Here is an 8,695-nt window from a genome sequence, read left to right as displayed (position 1 = left end):
CTTGTCAAACCCCCGAACTACCAGGGGTCATAGGGCGCTTTGTTTCGGTCTGTGCTAATCGCCAAAACACCCCTTTGCCTGAGGCCGGGATAGCCCCGGTAACAGCTGAACATCGCGGGGGAAAACCCTGGAGACAGGCCGGGCTGGTCTGTAGACAAGATGTGTGTCCTTATGTGCTTAGCTCGAGGCTTCTCCTCGCTGCAGCAGGCCAAACTCAAAGACCAGCACTGGTCCGGGTTTTTTGTTTTCTCGCTGTCTTGCAATATTTTGTTTCTCTTCTCACTAGACCTAAAAATTCAAAACAGCCAGAGCGGGAAGAGAAACGAGTCCTTGGTCTTGTGTTGCTGCGAGGAGAAAACCTGGTGTCCATGACAGTTGAAGGACCACCTCCGAAAGATGTAAGAGGATGAGCACAGAGCTCAGGAGAAGGGGGAGGGATGGCTGATAAATTTGCTTCCTTGCAGGAGAATGTTCCTACAGCAGCATCCTAGACTTCCAGATGCTGTTGTGACCTGGGTCCGATGAATTTCACTGCAGAAAGTTCTGATCCCGTTGGGGGTTTGGGGGTTAATCAGACAAAGGAGACCTGTGGGCATCCCTAGGGTCTGTGCACTTTTGTCTTGATAACTCACTCTTTTGGGGGGGTCTGTTTTCAGACGGGAATTGCCCGGGTGCCTCTTGCTGGAGCTGCTGGAGGACCTGGAGTTGGGAGAGCAGCAGGGAGGGGAGTGCCAGCAGGTGCCCCCATGCCACAGGCTCCAGCAGGATTAGCTGGCCCTGTCAGAGGAGTGGGAGGACCATCCCAGCAGGTGAGATGCTGTGACCCGGTGTCTGGTATATTCAGGGGTGACTTTTAATCCTTGGTACCGGTGTGATGCAAGAATGGTAGAGTGGCAGAACCGTAGTCTTAGCTTCTGTGACCAGGGAGTGTGAGCCTAGCAAGGCTCTTCTGGTACTAGATGCCCCTAGGAACATTGTCTTATATACGATGGACGAAGAGGCTTGAGAAGTGCAGCTCCTTGCACAGAACTCAAGTGAATTCCTTTTAATGCAACCTACTGAATCGTGATTACAGGTTGGTAGCACTTACTGCACTAACAAGAGACTGGCATTTTCTGAAGGGGTGACAACTGAGATCTTATTTCATAGTTACTAGAGTACAGCAGATGTTGTGCTGCTTCTCAGTGAACCTGTTGCTCTCTCTGCAGGTGATGACTCCCCAGGGCCGCGGGACAGTTGCAGCCGCTGCTGCAGCAGCCACTGCCAGCATAGCAGGAGCCCCCACTCAGTACACACCAGGGCGTGGGGGTCCGCCCCCACCCATGAGCAGAGGAGCACCTCCTCCAGGTAGGAACTGCTCTGTAGTGGGGCAGCAAGGAGCTGCTGTTATGCGGCAGAATTGGTGATAAAGGAGCAATTTGTCCAAGTCTGATGAAGATCTGGTATCATGGAAGATCATTCCAATATCCAACGAGTGCCTTGAATATTCAACTGGATTTTTATGCTTGTTCTTTCTCTGGCTTAAGGAATGATGGGGCCTCCTCCAGGCATGAGACCACCTATGGGCCCACCGATGGGAATGCCACCTGGCCGAGGTGCGCCTATGGGAATGCCTCCCCCAGGCATGAGACCACCCCCCCCAGGAATGAGAGGTGAGCCGAGGTTATCTTAAAGGCCCAGAAGCTGTAAGGAGCCGTAACATCAATGAAGTGATTGCAGGGTGATACGTGTCAGCGCCTCCCTGGCTATGGGGGTTGTCAGTAAATGCCTCAGTGACAAAAAAGGGGTGGTAAGGCCTCTCTGAGGATAGGCAGAACATCTTTCTGGTTTAGCCTTGCTGTTGCTTTCCTCAGTATTCAACTCTTCCCTTTCTTCTCAGGACCCCCTCCACCCGGCATGCGTCCACCACGGCCGTAAGACGTTCTGTCACCTTCTCCTGAACTGTGGGAAGCCTGTTGAGGGCGTACACCGAGCAGCACCACCTGCCAGAACTTTGCTATGTACATTCTACCTTCACTGCTTGTAAAGTTTGCTCTTTTTAATAAAGTTGGAAAACCCGGTTCTTTGAATCCTTGTTGTACTGGTCTGTTTTAGGAGCGTAGCCATTAACTTTCATTGCTGCTCTCTGGTAACCCCCAAAGAACAGGTTTGAAGCAACAAGTTCAGTTTGTATTGACAGCTCAGAAGTTAACAGCGGGTCTGGGCCACTTAGGTCAGCACTGGTCCATGTTCTTTACAAGAACTAAAGCGTATCAGTGAAACTCAGTAAAGCTGATAAAAGCTGTTGGGATGGTGGAGATAGTAAAAATTCAGAGAAAGTGTGTAACATTTGGATGAAATTAAGCATGGCCAGAATTCTCCCTGCTCTGCTGACGGTTGAACACGTACAATGGTGTCTGCATTAGGAACAGCCATCCCTGATGCTCTGCATTAAGCCTGCAGTCAACCTGCTTTATATTTACAGGTGGAGCTGCATTGCTTCTAGTTAAAAAAAAAGGGCAAATCTATCATTAACTACATGCAGTTAATGTAAAATGGCCACTTTCTTGCCTCAGCTTGCAGCTGCTTTCTTTTCTGTTAGTAGGAAACTGCCTGCCCCTCCCCTGTAGGAGATAACCCTTTCTCCAGAGAGCAGCCCCCTGGATATTTAACTCCTGTGACCGTTCCCTCAGAAGCCCTCTTTGTGACAGGTAGTCCTTCATCCTTTCCCCCCCGTTTTAGAAACAGAAGTCTTTTCAGCCCTATTGATTAATCGAGGTCACAGAAGTCTATGAACAAAGCAATAAGTGTACTCCAGTTTTTGCCCCAAAGACAATTTAACTCACGTGAACTGATAGAAAGATGTAACATATCCCACAGTTACCCTATAAAACAGAGCAAACTTTTAAAAAAAAGTTAAACGAGTCAATGCTTTATTGCATGGGCTGCTGAAGATGCATTCACAGAGGGTCTAGAATCAGGTACTAATCAGCATCCCAGAGCCATTCCAGACCTTGAAGAAAACCTCAGTAAAACTGAAATTTATCTCCTCACAGTAGAGGCCCGGATAGAGCATGTCTGAAATTACTCATCTGGTAATTACCAACACTTCTTACTTTCTCTTGTACCTGAAAGAGAAGATACTGCAAGTGACATTTCACCAGCGCGACTCTCAGTGATTGATAACCAACAGCACGGAGCGTTTTCCAGCTAATGCTCTACCAAGCAGAAGCCAAGGAATGTGCTATTAAAAGCAGTGTCCTCGATTGCCCCCAGCACCAGACCTGGAGTAGGAGGATGAGCTACTACAGAACCAACAAACCTTTCAGCAAGGGCCTTTAAACAATGACAAGAGGAGGAAAAGAAAGCAAGTGAAAAAAATCCTTGAATAAGAAAGTGAAGGGAGCTATACCTGGACTTGGATTTGAAGTTTCCTCCTTTCCTGCGCTGGGCCACACCCAAGCGTTTTCGATCTTCAAATGATGGGCTGTAAGAGAAGGCGGCGGGGGGAGGCAAGAGAAAACACACTGAAATATGTCAGCAGCAGGTACTTCTTGCAAGAATCCCTTCTCTGCTCTGCCCACCTTTCCCCCCGCTCCCCCAATATCAGTCAAAATCCCTCTGAGAAACTCCAGAGATGTAAAAAACAAAAAATCCCACCGACTGAAGTCCGGACCAGTGTACTACTAAGACATTACCCAGCACGGTACTGCTTCAGAGCCCTCCTGCTTGTGTTGGTAAGCTCTTCGTCAAACACTGACAGTTTTTTCTTCCGCCTGGGGCCTATCACAGAGACAACAGTCAGAATACTGGCTGTGAAGAGAAGGCCACAGCATCATCTTAGTAGAACCCAGAGGCCTGGACCACAACAATTAGCCCAGCCATCAGGAAAAGCAACACCTCCTCTCTGCAAACAGACACCCTGGCCAACACCAGCTGGTGCCTGCTGCTAGAGCCATCAGGTTAGTTTTCCCGTTGGTAATGAAGGAAGCAACCCAAGGTCAGTCAGCTGTAAAACAGAAGTCTCCACCTGCTGGGACTGCAGCTGGTTCCTCTTCTGGCAAGGCTCTGGCTCGCTTTGCTCGGCGATTCCGTTTTGCCAGCCGCTCAGCATACATTTGAGATTTCAGGATTTCAAACTGTGACCTCTCCTCTGGCTGAAAGGTGTTAAAATGAGAGTTTACAGCAATGTGAGGTTTTGCTAAGGAAAAACTACGGCAATCCACCCAGGGTCCCACTTGTCCATAAATGTACTCACTGTCATTTGGACTTTTTTCTGGCTGTCCTGCATAAATTTCTTCCTTTTCTTTTTGCCTCGTAATGCCAGGTCAAACTCCTGCAGGGCTTTTGCCACTGGAGAGAAGAGAGTAACAGAGAGTAAAGCACCTCTAAATCATAGAGCAGGGCTCAGCTGCAGCTATGGAATTTAACACGGCATCAGTGTCGTGACTCACATTTCTCTTTCTTCCTCTCCTCACGGGTCTGGAACCAGCTCCGCTCCAAACGCTCACCTGCAGCCTCCTGTTTTCCTGTCTCCAGCTGCTTCTTTGCCCTGTTAATCTGAAATAATTCAGGCAAGAAGTAAGCTCATGGTGGCTAAAAAATGCCTCCTCCCTCCCTAAAGCAGGCAGGTCAAGTCCATTAGGGTAACCTCCTCATGCACTGCAACTACTCCAGATCTTAAAAAAACTAAGGTAAAAAAAAATCCTACAAAAAACACTTACTTGCGCCTCCGACTGCTGCATCTCACGTTCCTCACGCTCCAAGCACAGAACTGCATACACATCTTTCTCTAGATTCTCAATCTTCTCTCGAAACTTTAGTATCACATCTGAAAAGGGTAAGCGTGAACACCAGACGCAGCTCGTGTAAAGACCATCCTGGTTTCCGGCACCTCTTTTGGAGTCCCCTCTGTACCACGGTACTGCCTGCATACTGCTCTCCTGCTTTCTGCCTCAGGGAAGTGCATACCTTGAGGGAGAATTCTGGCTTTCACTGGTGTTTTGGCAGTCTTCACAATCTCCTTCAGCATCTTGCGCTCTTCCTCACCCACAAGTGAAACCGAACGACCAGCCCTGCCTGCTCTTGCTGTCCGACCCACTCGATGAACATAGTGTTTGGTGGTGTTGGGCATGGTAAAATTGATTACCTATAACAGAAACAGTGTTAGTCAGGAAAAAACATCAAAGGACTCATTAAAAAGCTTCAGCGCTGAAAATACTCACTGTTTTAACACCTTCAATATCAAGTCCACGTGCAGCCACATCTGTAGCTACCAGAATATCGATCTGCTCATCCTTAAAGCGCCTGAGCAGAGATAGCAAATGCATCAGCAATGAATACAGAAATCCAATTCCTTCGTAAAACTCCCAACTCCTACTAATTTCTTTCTTGCCTATGATTGCCAACTAAGCCTGCTCATACCTGAGTGCTTCCAGCCGCTGGGCCTGAGAGAGGTTCCCATGGAGCTCCCCAACCCGCAGACCCATCAGCCCAAGCAGGATATGCATGCGGTGAGCTTGCTTCTTGGTCTGAGTGAAAAGCATCACATGATCCGGGAAGGTTCGCGTCAGTAGAGCTGTAAGAAAGTCCTCTCAGGAGCCCGGTTCACAGTCACCCACTGATTCCAGCTTTTCTTTGCTCATCACTAACCTGATACAATGGCCTCACGGTCCCCCTCTCGGTTGGGTCTAATACGAATAAATTCCTGACGCAGGAAAGGGGCGACATCTGTGTTGCTGTTCACAAAAATTCTCACGGGATTTTTCAGGGAAACAGAAGCCAAATCTTTCACCTATCAAAACAGGTTAGGAAAAAGTCGTCCATGGAATCCCTGGTAAAATAAAAGACCAGACAAACTTATACTCAACTTTCTACCTCAGTATGTTTCTCAGCAGTCTGTCTTACCTCCTCCGTCATTGTGGCAGAGAAAAGCATTGTCTGGCGGTGGTTGGAGCACAACCTGATTATTTCCTTCATCTGTTCCTCAAAGTATTCATCCAGCATCCTACATGGCAGAAACCCAGCAAGGTAAAGCAGCTTCATCTGGTTCTAGCTAAGAAACGCTACTTGAGGCAGGGCAGCAAAGACTGCCCTACAGCCTGGGAGAAGGAAAGCAGAGATCATTCTTCATGGCTGTCCTGCTCAGCCTACCTGTCCGCTTCATCCAAAATCAGCACCTCAACACTGCTCAGGTGGAAAGAAGGGCAGTTGTGGAGATGATCGATCAGTCGCCCAGGAGTGGCGATAAGAATGTCTGGCCCAGAGCGCAGAGCTGCTTCCTGAGTCTTCACATCTAGGCCACCTGAAAGAGAGCAAACAGGGACTGCTGACTCCCTGAGCCTGAGCCAGCTGCCGCCGAGTACACAAATCCAAACAGCCTGACGAACGGGAAACAACTCAGATTAACACCACGCTCACTATCAGAAGCAACCCCACCTCTTCCTTCTCAGAAACAGACAAACAAAAAGTACAGCACAGTATTGGAAGGTGAGATTTTAAACCGCGGGACGCCTCTTAGCAGCCTGCCTGCAATAACCACACGGTTATACATGGCTATAAACCCTCCAGTTTTACAGCGCAGAATTCCCAGCTGTGTTGACAGCAAGTGCACAGTTCACACAAGCGAGTTAATACTCACCTACAGCAAGGCAGGTTGTGACACTGCTGAACTGCGCCAGCTGTTTTGTGACGGAGTGCACCTGAATACCCAGCTCTCGTGTTGGCACTAGTACCAACACCCGTGTTATTGGAGCCTGACGAGGTTTGTAAATTAGGCGCTCAAGGACAGGCAGGATAAAGGCAGCTGTTTTACCTAAATAAGGAAATTAGGAAGAATTACCAAGAATTACTCATTTCTGTGAATAACTAATTCTCCACGTTTCCCATGCCCTGCTCAACACTCTACCTGTCCCAGTGGCAGCACAGGCACAAATATCCTTCCCCAGAAGACCGACCGGGATACAAGCCTTCTGAATTGGGGTTGGTTGCTTGAAACCAAGAGCTGTGATTGCCTACAAAGGAGATAGAGCAAATAAACTCTGCCTCTGGTGAGGCCACGCCTGGAGTACTTTGCCCAGTGCTGGGCTCATTGGTCCAAGGGAGACACACACATCCTGGAGAGCCACAAAGATGATGAAGGGACTGGAGCTCCTCACACATGAGGAAAGGCTGACACAGCTGGAACTGTTCAGCCTCGAGAGGGTTTGGGACCATCTTATCCATGTATATAAACACCTGAAGGGAGGGGGAAAAGAGGCTCTTTTCAGCGGTGCCCAGTGACGGGACCAGAGGCACAGGAGTTGCCCTGTGACCACCAGGAAAAACCCCTTCCCTGTGAGGATGACTGAGCACTGGCAGAGGTTGCCCAGAGAGGCTGCAGACCCTCCATCCTTGGAGATACACTCTAAAGCTGTCCTGACATGCTCCTGGGCAACCAGCTCTAGGTGGCCCTGCTTGAGCAGGGGGTTGGACAAGGTGACTTCCAGATGTCCCTTCCAACCTTAGCCAATTCCAACAATTCTGTGACACGTCTCTCCATATAGTTGACACACTGCAAATCAAAGAATAGTTTCCATTATTTGGGAATAACAGCTCCTAAAGGACTATCACACTAGCTCCCACATAATTTCCTTTTCAGAGCAGCTGCAAAGAGAAGAGAAACTTGACAGTTCTGATTGGTGGAGGGGAGTCTGCACAACATTCTTCAGCGTAACCGATGTAATAACTAAACTAGGTAAATACCTTTAGCAAAGGTCGTGAAAGATTCATGTCCTGGAATGACAAGTTCTCATCGTATTGAGATGCATCTTCAAAGAAGCTTTCTGCTCCCTAGAAACAGCAACAACAGAACTGGAACACAGGCAGCCAAACAACACGTTACCAAAAGGCTCTGAGCTGTTTTCTGAGCTACCGTTTGTTAACCGAAGTCAAATTCCTCCAGAAGAAACGCTGGAGAATGGCCTAGTGTCATTCTGCCCAACACTTACCGCGTCTCCCTTGTTAGGTCTCCTCCGTTCCTTCACTTTGACTGTATCTGCAGGGAAACGTGACACGAATCAGCAAGCGCCACTAAACGCATAACAAGATACGGTGACTACCTTCACCTTGTGCTTTTTGCTGTGAATGAGTTACTGAGGGAGAGGTCTCAGAAGCAAGTACAGGTACGGAACAGAGTGAAATGCCAAGTACATATCCCTCCTGAGGGACGGGTTCAATTAAAGTAATACGGCTACCATTCAAAATAAGCTTGATCTGAACCAGAAGGAATGTTGCAGAAGAAACACAACAAAAAACCAAGAGGCTCTTGCCTGCTCTCAGCAAGGCTCCACTACAGACTTTTTCTCCAGTGAGCCACCAGTCTGGCAGATTCTTGCTCCTGACCATCTCTCTGTGTACTGCTAATACCTGCTTTTGTGAAGATGGTTTCATCATCCAGTGAGTACTGAGACTCCACATCTTCTTCATCCCTACTGGAATCCTCACATTCCCTCTTTTCGGGTTGATTATGCTCAGTTTCCCCATCTTCATCTTTTACTTTTGCTTGTTTAGCTTCTCTTTCCTAGAAAAACATTTTTTTAAAAAGTTTAAAAAAAGGAAAGATAGAAAAGAACCTTCAATCCTTTTTGAGCTTTTGCTTGTTATAATGAGTCCACTCACAGGTCCATGGCTTTGCACAGACAAAAACCATTTTGCACTAACAATTCTGCAATCTCAT

At 48.1% G+C, this 8,695-nt stretch overlaps 2 protein-coding genes across 2 annotated transcripts in view; one reads left to right on the top strand and one right to left on the bottom strand.

The window, feature by feature from the left end:
- Positions 1-286: 286 nt before the first annotated feature.
- LOC104501324 (small nuclear ribonucleoprotein-associated protein B') lies at positions 287-2,056 on the top strand (the record flags this gene model as incomplete). The annotated part of the gene is made up of 5 exons (XM_010145117.1): positions 287-398; positions 657-809; positions 1,209-1,347; positions 1,527-1,652; positions 1,880-2,056. Coding segments are annotated over 5 exons (568 nt in total), but the record flags the coding sequence as incomplete, so codon positions are not given.
- Positions 2,057-2,963: 907 nt separating this feature from the next.
- The window catches only part of DDX27 (DEAD (Asp-Glu-Ala-Asp) box polypeptide 27), a gene marked incomplete at its 5' end in the record, with an annotated part of 6,068 nt that continues 336 nt past the window's right edge, over positions 2,964-8,695 (bottom strand). Inside the window, 18 exons of the mRNA XM_010145116.1 lie at positions 2,964-3,004; positions 3,387-3,466; positions 3,678-3,762; positions 4,010-4,136; positions 4,238-4,332; positions 4,434-4,539; positions 4,704-4,810; positions 4,951-5,128; positions 5,205-5,286; positions 5,404-5,557; positions 5,632-5,773; positions 5,887-5,986; positions 6,133-6,283; positions 6,620-6,793; positions 6,887-6,992; positions 7,723-7,809; positions 7,968-8,014; positions 8,386-8,539. Coding sequence (XP_010143418.1) covers positions 2,964-3,004; positions 3,387-3,466; positions 3,678-3,762; positions 4,010-4,136; positions 4,238-4,332; positions 4,434-4,539; positions 4,704-4,810; positions 4,951-5,128; positions 5,205-5,286; positions 5,404-5,557; positions 5,632-5,773; positions 5,887-5,986; positions 6,133-6,283; positions 6,620-6,793; positions 6,887-6,992; positions 7,723-7,809; positions 7,968-8,014; positions 8,386-8,539 — 2,016 coding nt within the window. The remainder of the gene's footprint in view (positions 3,005-3,386; positions 3,467-3,677; positions 3,763-4,009; positions 4,137-4,237; positions 4,333-4,433; positions 4,540-4,703; positions 4,811-4,950; positions 5,129-5,204; positions 5,287-5,403; positions 5,558-5,631; positions 5,774-5,886; positions 5,987-6,132; positions 6,284-6,619; positions 6,794-6,886; positions 6,993-7,722; positions 7,810-7,967; positions 8,015-8,385; positions 8,540-8,695) is intronic.

This window comes from Buceros rhinoceros, unplaced genomic scaffold, assembly GCF_000710305.1.
Source record: "Buceros rhinoceros silvestris isolate BGI_N320 unplaced genomic scaffold, ASM71030v1 scaffold25471, whole genome shotgun sequence".
Lineage (NCBI taxonomy): Eukaryota > Metazoa > Chordata > Aves > Bucerotiformes > Bucerotidae > Buceros > Buceros rhinoceros.
Note: the sequence above shows the minus strand (reverse complement) of the source record. Positions and strands in the feature narration are given on the sequence as shown.